At 36.3% G+C, this 17,500-nt stretch overlaps 1 protein-coding gene across 21 annotated transcripts in view; it reads right to left on the bottom strand.

Annotated features, from left to right (window-relative positions):
- The window catches only part of LOC144962955 (adhesion G protein-coupled receptor L1-like), a 260,806-nt gene that overhangs the window by 63,566 nt on the left and 179,740 nt on the right, over positions 1 to 17,500 (bottom strand). For all 21 annotated transcript variants that reach the window (XM_078896416.1, XM_078896427.1, XM_078896408.1 and 18 more), the window contains one exon: positions 2,340 to 3,179. In XM_078896416.1, the coding sequence (XP_078752542.1) occupies positions 2,340 to 2,496 (157 nt within the window). In that variant the 5' untranslated portion in view covers positions 2,497 to 3,179. The remainder of the gene's footprint in view (positions 1 to 2,339; positions 3,180 to 17,500) is intronic.

Here is a 17,500-nt window from a genome sequence, read left to right as displayed (position 1 = left end):
TCAAACAAGATGTCTGATGTCATCAGGAATCACCCATGTTGCCCGACTGAGCAAATTGGGGGTTAATAATCTGATAATAATAATAATAATAATAATAATAATAATAATAATAATAATAATAATAATAATAATAATAATAATAATAATAATAATAATAATAATAACGTTTACTCGGTGAGCTCTTTCCACGAACCAAACACCTCAAAGCACTATGCAGATAATGAATTGCGTTATGAACATAGCAGGAAGTCAAGTAAAACATTAAAACAAAGAACATAAACATTACAGTTGGCATGACATAAAAAAATATATTGTAAAAAAAAAAAAAGACAAAAAATTGGGGTTTTAAGCAGTTTTAAAGTTTGAGACATTCTCGATTTCTTTAATGGGTTGATTGATATTTTCTTATTTCATCAAGTGAAGTTTTTTATTGTAAAAAAAAAAAGACTTAAACCCCAAATTTCGTTGATGTCTCAGGTTTGACAGTATTAAGTTGGGGGGTGGGGGGGGTGGGGGTGGGTGTGGCTTGTAATTTTATTTAAGAAGTAAAAGTTTTCTGACAAAAATGTAAAAAAGTGATCTGTAAGTAGATATGCATTTTTTAAAAAACACCAAAAAAAAAAAAAAAAAAAAAAAAACGCCCTCAAAAAACAAAACAAAAAAAAAAACAAAACAAAAAAACAAAAAACAAAAACAAAACAAAACTTAAGATAGCGCAATTTCCATTAAATGTGCTCAAAGCGCTTTACAAGGGATCCCCAGCCAATAACAAAAGTGAACATGTAAGAAGAATCATGATGCCTGTAAGGCGATATTACAAAACGGAGACAACGCTTTTAACGGCTAGGTACTCTTTTTACACATGAGCGCGGTGAGAAAATGCGAGTAAAGAGCCTTTAGCAGGGACTCCACTTTGCGCCGTCCAGAGCGGGACTGGAATCACTGACCTACCAGTCCACAGGCGAGTGTCATTCCACAAAGTCACGCGTATAAATTGTAAAATATACCAACGTATATATAGACTTGAGCCGTACTAAATTTACTGAGGATCTTGAACCGTTAAATGTCATGATAAAATAATATAACATGGATAGGTGTGTTTTATTTAATGCCAACCATCACTCACTCGTTTGTTTTTTGTTTGTAGGATAGCAAACAATGGGGTGTCGAGGAGCGTTTATCACGTAAAGGTTGTATTCTAAAACGGGGGGTAGATGATAGTGAAATGAGTTGATTAAAAAGGAACATAAGGGAATAATACCGAGTGGCCCACCCGTAAAGTGCTCTTCATCTGGCCTTTAGCCACCCGATGATGGATGGAATGAAGGACTTGGAGACGAGTGGATGTAACGAGAAGATGGACCGATGAATGAATGAATAGATGAAATAGATGAGTAATGTGTAAAACTTGATGATGACTTGGCTGGATAGAGAGATAGATAGATGGGTGGAATTTTTTTAGATGTTATTGCTGGTAGATAGACGAAAGGATAAATAAATGAAAGGTCGAATGGATGGGAAAAAGGATGGTTGTTGAGCTTTGAGCTTTAATATAGTTGAGCTTTTATATAGCGCAATATCCACTAAACGTGCTCCAAGCGCTTTACAAGGGGTCCCTGACCAACAGCAACACATGACATGTAGAAAGAGACGTGACGCCTATTAGGCGATATTACACGTTTATTTTTCGGACAGAGACAGCGCTGTTAACGGCCAGGTACTCATTTTACACCCTGAGTACGGTGAGAGAATGTGAGTAAAGAGCATTTCCCAAGGACTCAACTATGCGCCGAGCGAGGCTGGACAGATGGATGGATGGATGGATGGATGGTGGACTAGAACAATAGATGAATTGATATATTGAAAGGATTAGATGATGGATTGGATTTTTAGACGGGTTGCTGATAGACGGTTGAGTGGATTTATGAATGAATGAATGAATAAATGAATGAATATGCGAATGAATCGTTGACCGAATGGATGGAAGGATGGGTAGCTGGGGGGAGGGATGAATAGGTAGATAAATGGTGGGATGAATGGAAGAATGGATACATGGATCAACAGAGGGATGGAGGGATGGCTAGATGGGCGGATAGATGGAGGGATGAATAGATGAACTGACGGAAGGGTGGACAGGAGGGGGGGGGGCCAGCTGTGTCTGTTAGATGTGGCGGAAGTACTTTGCGATAGACTAGCGTCCTATCCAAAGAGTAGCAAGCAATCACTATTGTCCGTTTCACGCTATAGAAACCGGGATAAACTCCGGTTCCATGGGTCTTGTGGCTCTGAAGGGATTACATTTTAAAAACCAATAATAAAGCAAAATGGTTAATTCTTACCTTTAAGTGGCCGTCCAATTCGAATGGCAGCCTTCGTGTCCACCACACCCAATGATAAAACCACGAGTACCATCATCTCGAAGACCATCAAAGCGTGAGGCCGCCTCGCCGTCCCAGAGTGCCCGGGGAGGACTCCATCAAGAACCCTCCAAGCCATTGTCGTTCACCGCTTGGAGAGGTCACAAAAATAACACTAGAAATAATCCAACAGAACGGACCACTGACAGCCGAGTTCACAATTCCAGGCGAATGTCATCAACTGATGCATTTCCTTCTCTTTGACTTCATTGAAAAGATTTTTTTCCTTCTTCTTTTTAAAACTTTCCCTGTTCACCCTTATTTTTTGTATTCTATTCTCGTTCTAAAAATGGAAATCAATGCTAGCAGTCCACTTTCTTGTTGTTTGCTAGAAATGCAGAAAATTTGTACGACTTCAGGTAATTTAGAATCTCACACAACGTTCATTACTACAGCTTCAGAGAGAAAAAAGACACCCGATCGTTTGAAGCGAACGAATACTTTTTTGTACGAAAACTTTTGCAGAATGAAAACGGGATTCAGCTTCCTGAATGCAGTACCGTGGGATTCCCGATGACAAAAGTCAAAATAAAACGCCGCTACACTGGTGTGTCAAAACAAATATCCTTTCCAAGTAAAATCTTTAACGTTGAGCCGTTTGAACGAGTGAAGTGCACTTTAGATTGCCTGATGCTGTGATGACCTTAATACTGACCCCAGGTTCCGCTGTTATTAAAACAGCAGGGAATGGAATTGTAACTTGCTCACTATCAGATCAGGTAGAACACGAGTGGAGGTTGGGGGGTGATCCTGGTGTATAACCTGGGGAAAAGAGAGAAAAACAAATCGTGAGTGACCTTAGGATACAAGAGGATACTGATGAAAAATGATCTCGTGCTCGATCAAACACTCAAGGAATCTCATCTTCCGAGATTCCTTTCCATCAACAGTGTGCCTTTGTTTATTGTCATCGAGAAATTATAAGACAAGTGAGGGATAGGGTGATATTTTCAATGGGGATTTTATTAACGATTCTGAAGACTCATAAAATAAAAGTATAACTTAATATGATTTATTAAAAGGGTTACAAAGGCGACTGCTACTTACAAATAACAACAACACCAACAAATACTACTACTACTACTACTTATACTACTACAACAACAACAACTACTACTACTACTTCTACTAAACTACCACTACTACTACTACTACTACTACTACTACTACTACTATTACTACTACTACTATTCTACTACTACTACTATACTACTACTACTACTACTACTACTACTACTACTACTACTACTACTACTACTACTACTACTTACTACTACTACTACTACTATACTACTACTATTACTACTACTATACTACTACTACTACTACTACTACTACTACTACTACTACTACTACTACTACTACTACTACTACTACTACTACTACTACTACTACTATACTACTACTACTACTACTACTACTACTAACTACTACTACTACTACTACTATAACTACTACTACTACTACTACTACTACTACTACTACTACTACTACTACTACTACTACTACTACTACACTACTACTACTACTATACTACTACTTGCACACTACACAACAACAATTACTACTACTACTACTACTACTACTACTACTACTACTACTACTACTACTACTACTACTTCTCCTACTAAAAAAGTAGTAGTGATAGTTTTATAGGCGGTGATCGTTGTGATGTTAAAGATGTTAAAATAGTAAATAAAATACTACAGCTAATGTAAGACGACGACGATGAGAGCGATGTTACTACTGCAAGAATTGTGCCAATCTTATTCCTTCATCTCTACAAGTGTATGGATAATGTAAATCCATTTATACTTATATCAAATCCAATCACAACACAGTCATTAACCAGTTTACTACCGTACTTCAGAAAGACGCGTATTTAAAATTTGGCCAGAAAACTCGCCCTTCAAATACCGATCGATTTAAATGACCCTCATGGCAAAAACTTTCAAACCTTGGACCTCGCGAGGTCCTAGTTTTTTGTCCCAGGGTTGAGAGTTTTTGCCAAGAGAGGGTCACTTAAATCGATCGATATTTGAAGGACGAATTTTCTGGCCAAATTTTTAAATATTCGTCTTTCTGGAGTACTGAACAGTTAACTGGTTAAGAAAGCACCTCCAAATACAAACAATATACTGCTTGCATTCATGAATAACAAATACCTGTAGCACTCTTTGCGATTCAGAACGTAATCGAAAACAACGGTTATTTACAATAAACATCAATTCTTATTAATGGCATCTCGTCATAACAATTCACAGTTTAATCATGAGTGGTGGTGAAGATTGCACTCCGACTTAATGTCGATTATTCCGTCCCAGAACCAGCTCGCCAGGGGAGACCCACCATCTTTATGCTGTAAACTGACTAAACACTTTTTCTTTTCATTATCGCCAGATTTTTATCTACTTCATATGGACAACCCAAAATGACGAGAAATAAAGCTTTCGGATCGAAAGGTCCTGAGTTCGAGCCTAAATCGTTACATAGTTGAGTCCTTGGAAAAGACTCTTTATTCACATGCTCTCACCGTACTCAGATATAATGAGTACCTGGCCGTCAACAGAGTAGTCTAATGGAAATAAATTGTAATATCACCTAACAGGCGTCATGTCTCGTTCTACATGTTACGTGTTACTATTGGTCAGGGCCCCTTTGTAAAGCGCTTTGAGTACATTTATGGATATTGCTCTATATAAAAGCTCTAGTTAAAGAACACGAGGGTCCAATGAAAACAGCCACGTGGGTAGCTCAGTGGCTAGTGTGTTTAGTTCCAACACACAGAGTCAGTTTTTGGTTTTATTGTTTTGTTGGTTTTTTTTCCCATATTGACCTGATTACTATTTAAAAGGAAAAATAAAAGAGTTCTAATCAATTCTTAAAACGATGACCAAGTAAAATCTCTAAAAAGTTATTAATAATGCAAGATAACCCTTTTCTCCGTAAAACCAACCAAATAATGATGAAATTCGATTATTCTCTACTCTTGAAGTTTTGACAAGTTTTGGGGTTATCGTCATATCTATTATTTCTCGCCAATATTGAGAAAAATTGTTCTATCAGTGTTGGGCAGCTATTGTTCTAACTTGACGCTCGCAAAAAAGGAGCAGAAATCCAAGGCAAATGAAAATAGAAAAGGGCAAAAAGAATGGTTAGACACAAACTTTTCTTCATTTTGACATCACTAGATCAGAATATATAAATAAAGGCCAAATGCGTAATCAAAAACTTGTTTAATTAGGAAGGGAATGCATCAAATTCACTATAATTTAGACCAAAAAAAAAAAAAAAATAAAAAAAAAAAAAGATTCGGTATGATGGAAGCATCATGTCCGTTTCTAGGGATGTAGGGAAATCGCAATGTCGTATAATTGCAAGCTTTAAAAAAAAATTCTCCTGGGGCAAGGCTTTTTAGAGGTTATATTTTTTTCCTATTTCTTATAAGACTGCAATATCTATTCCAGTTTCCTGATTTCAATAATTGGACAAATGATTTTTTTTTAATATTAAAAAATTAAATTATATACCACATTGAAAAGGGTTTATTAATTCATACCGTCGTGCATTTAATTTGCAAATATGTACATACACATCGATTTCTACACAACACCCTGTACCAAGATTAAACTATTCAAATACGATATGTTGTATTGATGCCTTTGAAACCATATTCTTGCAATACAATTACTTCTGTCTCGTGCCAAAGACTTTTATTTTGTTGTTGTCGTTGTTAACAATTTTAATAAATAAATAACAAAAAATAGAATTCCCTTCATTCAAAGGGAAGACTGGAATAACTCAGGCCTCAGCAGCACCGCACCGCCGCAAACTGAGCTAGGGCGAGATGACTTGCTCAAGGCCACACAGCGCAGCGACGGGTGATCGAACTCGGTACCTTTCGGGTACGAAGCAAAGACCGTACCGCTGACCACGTTGCCGCCCCCCCCTTTTTTTTTTTTTCTAAATTTAAATAATAAAATTCATCTAGTTCGTTTTGACGTAATGTCAGATTGACAAGGTGGATCACGTTTCAGAATTGAACATTTAAAAAAGGGACAAAAATCAGCCTAACCTACTCTGTCATTGTTAGTGAAGGGAAGGTATAGATAGTATGCAGATGACGTCACTCAGGCCTTTGTTATTGTTTTTGCCATCCGCGTTTGTGAGTTGTTCTCACTAAACTGTATTAACCAGACTATAAAAGTTCATGGTTACACAGAGTTTGTGTGTTGGTCCGTTATACTTCCGGATGGCAATGTTGTGAACTCCTTGGCCAAGCGCATTCTATCTATAGTGAAAAATAAGGGTAGCAATTTGAAATAATTTACAGAGCAGAGGCGTTCCGGAAACATTGACATGGCGTTCAAATAATAAAAATAAGTTACCCATCACGTCAATTTGGCATTATGTCCTAGCGAACTGGGTTTTAAAAAGTTGATTTTTAAATAAAAATATTGAAAACTGGGGATTCAAATTTTCCTCATGAAGCTATTTTCATTCGATACTCAAATCTGAGTAGCGCTTAAATTCAATTCTAGGCATCGGGGTCACCTAGGCATAATACCGTTTCTAGACGATGGGTCACACAATATGATGTTCAAGACAGTGAGGTAAAAATACTCATGACATAGTGCAGGCGAAAAAAATAAAAATTGACGATAATAAAGAAATATAAATTTTCAAAGAAAAAACGCATTCCCTCTGACAAATATCAATTATTTTATCAGACAATAAAATAACAATGTGAGTTTCATCCCGCTATCTTCTAAAATTAATAAAAATCAAAGGCTTTGATTTATTTTAATAAGAAAATAAATGCCCACCTAATTCTTTGAATAAATTGGTGCGCCATTGTTAAAAACATCCAGCGGATGTGAGGCACGTGCCCACACCATCTGATGTCAATGACTACACACGATCCCAGTAACCGTAATGGCGGGTGGCACTGATGTGCTGTAACCAGGAGTAATTCGACAAAATAGAATAGCAAAGGGAAATTTAAAATAAAATAATAATAAAAAAAATAGGAAAACCGCCATTAATTACGGGATATTACTGATTGGCAGCACGAGCAGCTGCGCGTGCGCTATGACGTCACGGGAACAAAGGGATTCTACTCAGAAGAGAATGGAGCATCATTATCTCTGGGGAAATTTTGGCGCGTGTGAATGTGTGAGTTAAAAAACGGAATGCCATTGTCTGGTTAGTCCGTGGCGTTGGAAGTGGAGATTGGGGAATAGTGACAATGGACGGCAGTGAGGACAACGGGGTTGAACAACTCTTTAAAAAAAGACATTCCTTTCACAATAAATTGTGGTTGAGACTGTGGTTTGGAACTTGGTAATATTCTTAATCTCAAAAAATTACAGGATAGTTTCAGAGCATTTTACTGTTCGGATCACCGAAAACAACACCGACGAGCTCTGACAAAACATAGTTTTTTTTTCCTTTCTTTTCTTTTTTTTTTTGGCCAGAATTCTTTTGATTTAAAAAAAATAGACTGATTAAGTTGATCTCAAAACGTATTCTTTATAATAATAATAATAATAATAATAATAATAATAATAATAATAATAATAATAATAATAATAATAATAATAATCATCATCATCATCATTATCATTATTATTATTATCATTATAATTATAATAATATTTATCATCATCATCATCGTCGTCGTCATCATCATCGCCATCATCAATATTATTATTATTATTATTATTATTATTATTATTATTATTATTATTATTATTATTATTATTATCATTATCATTAATATTGTTATATTATCATCATCATCATTATCATCATCATATCATCATCATCATCTTTATTGTTTTTGCTTTTGTTAGTATAAAATGTTCAGAGAAATACTATGGTTATTGGCCAGAAAAAGGCCGAAATAGAGTCTTGAATCTTGTAAAAATTATCAAAAAGTGTTCAACCCGTGCCTGCTTTCCAATTTCCCACTTTTGTATTTAATGATAATAGCGTTGATGATTACTATTATGTATACAGTTACAGAAAATTTGATACGTATTAAATAATGTTATGAGGTGATATTTACAATATGCCTCCTCGTCACTGTGTTTTTGTCCCTTCTCCATTTTGTACACAAATGCAGATTTACTTCACTACAATGATATCGAGATCGTGTAGATTTTGCCACGTGTTGGCTGAGGGCATTAAAGAAACTGCGAAATTTCTTTAAAATGACTCACATCATGAAAAATGCTCAAAGCTATAAGACTTATTAACACAATTTGTCAGATTGTTAAGTTTACAATTTTCATAGACAAACCAGAGTGGTGAACCAATGGTTGAATAGAAATATACTGTAATAATTGAATGAAATAAGAGAACCGTTGAACAGAAAACATTTTCCATTTATAAAGTTTAACTAATCTCGTCCCTGGTTGAGTCTCATCCATAGCACATTGGAGACTCGTGTTAAGAGGGTAAAGCGATTTGGTTGTGATGAGACGATAGGATATCGTCTCATCACAACCAAATCGCTTTACCCATTGTTTAGAATATATTATTTTGTACTCGTTGCTATTTTCGACCCCCCCCCCCCCTTTTTTTTTTAATTTCAAAATTACTACCATGTGTTAGCTTCTAGTTTGGTTAATTGCTGTGCTCAGATACACGAATCTGGCATTCGTCAAACCAAAACTGTATCAAAAATATAATTGCTTTTTAGCTATCAACAAATACAACGTGTCAGAGGAACAAAGCTTACCCGAAAGTTTCTGTTCCCCGAAAGACATGGCGACCGTGTCTGAAATGTCGAAACTCGAAACTGAATTCCTTGATACGAAATCATCGAGATCCTTGTTACGAAGAATCCCTTTCACCAATATATTTCACGTTTTCACAATGATTGCTTTTTTTTTTCTAGTTAATTATCATAAATAACAATAAAATCTACCCTCGCCCACCACCACCTCACCCCACCACCACCACCACCACCACCACTGCAACCACCACAGCAGAACACACCCGATCTTTGTCCAAAACCTGTCCTTTCCTTTTCTTATTTCCCTTTCTACACCTCTTCCGATCCAGGGTCGCCTGACGACACACTCACACAAAATACTAGATGGAAATAATCAGACAGGAGCGACAACAAGGACAGTGAGGGATGGAAGGGGACATAGAGAGCACGAACACACACACACACACACACACATACACATACACACACACGAGACATAAACACACACAGAGGTCCACCGTCCACAGTTCTGGAATGATTCCCGAATCATATCCCTGCGTACTCACACACAAATCATACACACACACACACACACACACACACACATAGATGGCTGCCTCAAAGTTATACCTCACACACTCACTCACTCACTCACTCACAATCACACATGATAAACACGACCCCATTCGCCCCCTCCCGTTTGTTCTGGAATCGTGTCCCCATCATTTCGTGTCGCCGACTTGGCGACGGTGCACCATGGGACAATTTTGGCCTTTTACTCTAATGAGTCTCTGATCTCAACTTCCTATACCTAAGGGTAGGTAAAAGTTTTTTTTTTTTTTTTTTTTAAATGTCTAAAATTATGTTCAGAATAGGAATATTTGTGGAAAAAACCCCCCAAATAAGTAAACTTTTGTATGGTCGCCCATATATCAAAAAACAAAAATAAAACAACATGAAGACAACAAAACAAATATACACTTAATAGACAGCCGAAGCGTAAGCACATACGAATGCCAATCTTTTGACTTGTTAATAAAGGCTAAATAATGTTTAAATTATTTATAACAATCAGATTAAAATGAAAAAAAATAAAACGAAAAAGGGAACATAAATCTATAATGAACATTCTCAGCAAAATAGTATATTTTGATAACGTTCGGTGCGCATTGGAGAAAAGCAAACATACAGTCCTTACATCCCCAAACAAAACAATAAAGAAACAAACTCAAAGAATACAAACCCCGACCAAAAAAAACAAAAACAAAAACAAAAAAAAAACACCCAAAAAAAAAACAACAACAACAAAAATTAAAATTAATCAAACCACAAAAAACAAACACCTCCCCGTAAAAAAAAACGAAAAAAAAACAATCAAAAAACAAAAACAAAACAACAACAACAACAAACAAACAAGAAGCAAAAACAAGACTTGAAACAAAAACAAAGACATTTTAAAACCAATTAAATGCACAATTCCGAATAGCTCTTAAATTTAGTTACTCTTTGTCAGACTCTGAACTTAGTGAGTTGGGCAAGCTGTGAAATAATATGCGTCTTGTAATCGTTTTAGAACTTTGGCTGGAATATAAAGCAGTAAAGTTAGGTGCCCCAAACGTAAACAAAGGTCGAGAAGCACGTGGCAAACCACATGTTCCTGTCTTGACAGCTCACGTTCCAATGTAAATAATAGAAAAAAATAACCTTTAAAATTTGGCTGTTAGGTGGCAAAAGAAACACATATTCATAAATACTCGATCATGCATCAAATAATGTCTAGATATGGATATCTTATGGAACAAAAGGTAAAATTTTCTAAAATTTATCAAAAGTTACAGTCTATCTATTTTTAGACCAGAGCAAATTATTGCGCTGGTGTGAACAAAACGAGAATTATTCGGAGCCTGATTTTCATAATAATTTAGCCTTATATTATTATTTCTGCAACTGTTAGATTTTATGTAAACATATTTTCAATACTGAAAGTGTATTGCCTACAACTCAAACTACAAAATTGGGAGACCTATATTGTGCGTAAATTATTCCGGTCCCTAACGGAAATCACTAGCAACTTGTTATTGTTTACGTTTGGGGCACCTAACTTTACTGCTATATAAATTACAATAGTCAATAATCTCATGCTCACAGCATTAACTCCAATGCCATCTTGCTCGATCTTCATCAACTGTATCGTTAAATCTAAATTCGTACTTGCTGGTATTGGTAAGCTTTAATTTTATAAGTACGTATCTGAAACTGGCTTTATGCAGAATGCTACCCCGTTGATGACACTGTCGTATAATCGCCAGGCACCAGATTGGCAGAGTCTGGGCATGGTATCGATTCCTCACAAATGCAATACTCCCCAATCTCAATCCGATAGCACCAGTAAGTAGTTAAAGGGGGAGTCGGGTAGAATCAAAGAGGGTAGGGGATGGGTAGGAGTGGGGGTGTGGGTGGGGGTGGGGTTGTGGGTGGGATGAAGTGAGTGTGGATGAAATAAGTCCTGGGTAAAACAGTGCACTTGGCAATCAAGGAGGTGTGGAATGACTGAAGGATAGGGAAGGGGTAACTCGGTGCACACTCTTCTCACCCCTCTCATCATCGATCGATCGATTCATCCATCTATCCATCCATCTCTATCTATATACTATCTTTTATCCTATCTACCATATATATAATATCTATCTATCTATCTATCTATATTTATCTACTATCTATCTATCTCCCGATCTCTCTATATTTTATCTATTACTATCTATTGTCCTAGCTACCATATATTTATCTGTCGATCTATCTATTTATCTATCTACCTACCAATCCATTGTATTATCTATATTATATCTCTATCTACATTCTATCTCTATGTTTTATCTCTATCCACATTTGTTATCCTATCGACCATCTATCTTATGTCTACCTATCTATCTCACTTTACTATCTACACCGACAGAGAGATAAAATTCCTTTATTTCACGTAGGTCGAGACGAGCTGACACTCAGACATTCAACAATCATTTTTAAAAATGACGAGTACAAAATTAAGTCGAATGCGGACAAATTGTAAACTCTATTTCATACATCTCATACTAATTAATTAGTGTATATATTGTGTTTTTTTCATATACCATCAGGTATATTTTATTATATATATTTTTCCTGCTGTACTGTCTTCATTAAAACTATTTCACAACACATTCCCGATTATCAGCAAAGTTCCTATTGCTTTAACTTGACGCCACTTTTTTTTTTGAGGTATAGAATAGCCGTCTCGACATTATTACATCTCTGATGCCATTATACATTCAAATCTGCTTTTTCTTTGGTTATTGACGCATTATTTTTTATTTGCTCAAACATCGTGCGTTCTTTCACCTTGTTCAAATACATATAATGCATTATTCTTATTTGTTCTCTTTGCTCAAACATTCTCAATTGATATCTTTCTAATTTGAATTCATTTTTCTTCTTCTTGTGAGATCACTTTTTAAAAAATAAAATAGAAATGTAAACCTTGCCATGTCTAAGAGCCCTGATAGCAAAGCGAGTTAATATCCCACGAGAAATATTTTTTTTAAAAACCCCAACTAATATCAAAACAAAACCAGAAATTTAAATTTAACATGAAAAATCATAACCACCCAAACAGCAGAGTGATTTTAATTATCCGTTCTTATTTTCCTCCTCTCTCTCTCTCTCTCTCTCTCTCTCTCTCTCTCTCTCTCTCTCTCTCTTTCTTTCTCTCTCTCTCTCTCTCTCTCTCTCTCTCTCTCTCAAATTACTTTTCGGTATCTTGCTTTCCACGGTGCTGCATTGGCAACGTATCAAACCGACTCATGTGAACAGTGCGAGTTCGAATACGCAATAGATCAGATTAGACATTTTCGTGCGATAAAGGGATAGTTTGATATTATATAAAGAATTAGCAGTGGGGTCAACTACAGGATGTTGATGACATTCTAACCACTGGATGGTAAAAGGACCTGTCTCATCACTTCCAGCAAAAATAACCAAGAATAACCCAACAAATCCTTTTAAAAAATTATTTCTGATTTTAAAGTCTGCCTTGGAAAAAATCCGTACTCTCTCTCCCCCTCTCTCTCTCTCTCTCTCTCTCTCTCTCTCTCTCTCACACACACACACTCTCTCTCTCTCTCTCTGTGTCTGTCTCATAAAGTCTCAAGACAAGCATTGGGAAACATGCGCAAAGCTGGTGAACTCCGGAAAAAATACATATTTTAAAATAGTAGGGAAGAAAATTGTCCTTCAATATCTATCGCTTAGAATGATCCCTATCTTGTTAAAAAAAAAACCCTCTTAAACTTGGGACTTGTGACTTCACTTCATTTAAAAATCGATATTTGAAGGACGAGATTTCAGGCTAAAATCTTTCCGAGTGAAATGCCAAAGACTTCTCTGGGGTTCATTCACTTTTTTACCGTAAACATTGAAACTGTTTAATGAGAAAAAGTTAATTTATTTCATTTCTGGTAAGACCATGTTCAACATCCTTTATTGAATAGCTTAATTGATGGGAACCAAACAAATTATAAAAACGTCCTAATGACAGTTATGAGAGATATAATATTATGATCTTGGACAGGGTTTAGTAAATAATACCAATAATTTTCCTGACAATTCTCCGATGAGTCATACATACCGTGTCGTCCAAGCTTTCAACAAAACGGATGATTATTTAGTATTGCCAAATGCCATTCAACAACAATATCGTCATTTAACGCTAATCAGTGAGTGTCAGAACAAATTACTGTTAGTCACATGCATGGCATATAAATCGACGTCCGTATAACTATGATGAAGAAAAAAAAAAAAGAAAGAAATTCGCCCCGAAATATAAGAGTCATCTTTAGAGTTCAAGTATCGTTGAGCAAAGTGTCTGCTTGTCTAAAATACTCGTTTAGTAAATTATATCATCTCATAACTGTTTCCACATCGATACCCTTGTTATTATCCCATGAGACTTTTAACGGGAAATTAGAAATTTAGCAAGAAATTCAATCCACCCCTAGAAATGAGGCCACAAGATTTTTTTTATTTTATCCCTGGAGAAAGAGGGTGACGCTGGATGAGTTATGATGAGAAGGGGCAGATGGGGGTGTGATTATAACAAGGATTGGGGGATCAGTGGGTGAGAATTTTCACTCGGGGTGCAAAGACTAAGCGACAAAGCGGTGACAAATGGGAGATTGATTGAGAATGCAATGAGAGAGAGAGAGAGAGAGAGAGAGAGAGAGAGAGAGAGAGAGAGAGAGAGAGAGAGAGAGAGAGAGATGTACAAAACATCAAAGTCTTGTCGCTTTAAAAAGTTGATTTTAATTTTTTTTCGATTTTAAGGCATCTTTGATAAAAATGAAGGAGAGAGAGAAAGAGAAAGAGAGAGAGAGAGAGAGAGAGAGAGAGAGAGAGAGAAAGAGAAAAAGAAAGAAGAAATCAATTGGCCTTCTTTTTTAAAAAAAGGCAACCGTGCATAGCTAGTAGCTGCTTAAATATTATTCTGCATTACTGTTGTATTTTCAGACTGTCGCAGAGTATTAAACAAGTCTCAGCCACAACCTGCGGGTAAACAACATCATGGCGTTATCATACGGCCAGTGGTATTCAAGTCTCGTGCCAGACAATAAACATGTGAATTTGACACACATGATTTCGAAATATCATGGCTGATTGGGCCGCGAAGATATTAACATCTCCAGAATTCCGTCAACCAGTTAACCATCGTATTCTGAAAAAAAAAACAAAACCCAAAAAACCCAACAAAAACTCGTATTAAAAAAATTGTCCAGAATATTCGTCCCTCTAATATCGATCTATTTAAATGACATTCATCTTGGAAAGAACTCTCAAACCTGGGACTTCGCAGAAGTCCCAGGTTTGAGAGTTGTTGCTAAAATGAGGGTCATTTAAATCGATCGGTATTTTAAGGACGAGATTTTACTGGCCAAATTTTTAAAAGACATATTTTTCTAGAGTACGGCAGTTAACTGGTTATTAATAAAATAATACAAAATGACACTCATTCAAGACCAGACTATCCCTCAAAACTCCTCACCCTCAGATGCTCACGCGTTGGCATGTGAGGAAAATGAGATTATGAGTGACGTGGCAAGTATCAGATACCTGTCTAGCTCACGCAACAGCGTTCACTCAACGTGAGGAGATGGGCACACGGGGGATAATCAGCGGGCGGGGGTGTTTGGTCAGAAATTGGCCTGAAATTTGAGCGTAATAATACAGTAAATAAATAGGATTCTGGATACGATTGCCATTTTTTAGGTTTTTTTTTTTTTTTTTTTTGGTGTCAAGTGGAAAAGACGATGCAGATTAAATCAGTCGGATTAGGGGTTTCAAATGAAATTCGTATTTGAACTGTTTGGAAGCTGCATTCTCATTGTATTTCAAAGTTAGACAATAAATTATGTTTGAAACCATTAAATAACAATGAAAATAACGCTTTAAAAAATGCAACAAGGTACGTTTCAGACCAAACCAATTCCTGCCTGAGCCAACAATAATATACTTAAAATAGTTCAGACAAGGTACGTACATACATTTTGAACAAGCGATAGCCGCTAACGTCCAACAGATTCGGGCAGACTGGTAGCTATGACATTACATTTGAAATGAAATATTATTGATTCATAGGGTTCAAATAGATCGGTTGTGAAGTCTAAATCTCCTCGCCTTCCGCCCACCCCCCTGCCCCCCCCCCCCCAAAAAAAAAACAAAACAAAAAAAAAAAACAACAAAAAAAACAAACAAAACAAACAAAAGACAAAAAACAAACAAAAAAGAAACAAAAATTAAAAAAGAAACAAACAAAAGAAGCAAACATCGAAAAGAAAAAAAAAAAGAAACAAAACGCATGTCATACGATAATATGAGTACAAGTAATGAATCATTCAGAATCGAATTCAGGCCACAAAAGCTTCAACCAGAAAACTTGTATACTTCAACTAAGTGCAAACTCACAGCAGAAACAGATAGATATGGAAATTTGCTTGTAATGCAATACATCAAGTATGAGAGAGAGAGAGAGAGAGAGAGAGAGAGAGAGAGAGAGAGAGAGAGAGAGAGAGAGAGAGAGAGAGAGAAAGAGAGAGAGAGAGAGAGAGAGAAAGAAAGAGAGAGAGAGAGAGAGAGAGAGAGAGAGAGAGAGAGAGAGAGAGACCAAATTAATAGTTTTTCATTCCAATACCTTATTCCTTATGAACACCTTAAAAACACATTTTTTCTTTAATCGCTGTAAAAACAAAACATTTAATTTCAATCCCATTCGCAGGCAAATGCTATTCCTCACAGAGATATACATTAGACAGGCAAATGACGCGCACCCTGCGGAATGTGACAAAACAATTTTAAAAAATAAAATTAACCAAACGTTTTTACTTCATTTGTATTATTTTAAAGACTTGACTTATTCCCACCATCTCTGCGGAGAATAGGGCCGTGAACACATCTTCTCCAGGCTGTCCTGTCGGTTACAGCAGCACAGGCCTCCCTCCGGGATGCAAATCATTTTTCAGAAGTCTCAGATTAAAGCTTTTTGACAAGTTAGGGGTCATTTTAACCAGTGAACTACCGTACTCTGAAAAGATACGGATCTTTAAAAAAAAATTGGCCAGAAAACGCATCCTTCATATATCGATCCATTTAAATGACCCTCATCTTGGCAAAAACTCTCAAAACCTGGGACTACGCGAGGTCCTCGGTTTGTGAGTTTTTACCAAGATGAGGGACATTTAAATCAAGCGATATTTGAAGGACGAGTTTTCTAGCTAAATTTTTAAATACATGTTTTTTCAAAGTACGACACTTAAGTGGTTAATCGATCGAAATTTGGAGTCAAACTTTTCTGAACAAAATTTTTAAAAAAGTATTTTGTCCGGGCAGGGTAGTATTTTGGGAGGGATTAGCCAGGGCCGTGTCAACATGGACGTTTCAATATCCCCTTTGATTTGGTGTCTTTTATTTTTGGGGATTTGTGAGGATTCAACTGAAAATGAGGGATTTGGTTGGAATGGGATGGGTTATGAGAAGGAATGCAAGAAATGTGAAGAAAAAAAATATCCATAAAGTAGAAAAGTGGATGAGGAATAAAGCGACAGCGGAATACATAGTTGTAGTAGAATTGGAGGTGAGAGGAAGAGGAGGAGGAGATGAAGAGAAGGAGGAGGAGAAGGAAGAGGAGGAGGAATAAAAGGAAGATGATGAAGAAGAAGAAGAAGAAGAAGAAGAAGAAGAAGAAGAAGAAGAAGAAGAAGAAGAAGAAGAAGAAGAAGAAGAAGAAGAAGAAGAAGACGAAGAAGAAGAAAAGAAGAAGAAGAAGAAGAAGAAGAAGAAG

Source organism: Berghia stephanieae, chromosome 1 (assembly GCF_034508935.2).
Source record: "Berghia stephanieae isolate SIO BIC M18660-M18661 chromosome 1, UCSD_Bste_1.3, whole genome shotgun sequence".
Classification (NCBI taxonomy): domain Eukaryota; kingdom Metazoa; phylum Mollusca; class Gastropoda; order Nudibranchia; family Aeolidiidae; genus Berghia; species Berghia stephanieae.
Note: the sequence above shows the minus strand (reverse complement) of the source record. Positions and strands in the feature narration are given on the sequence as shown.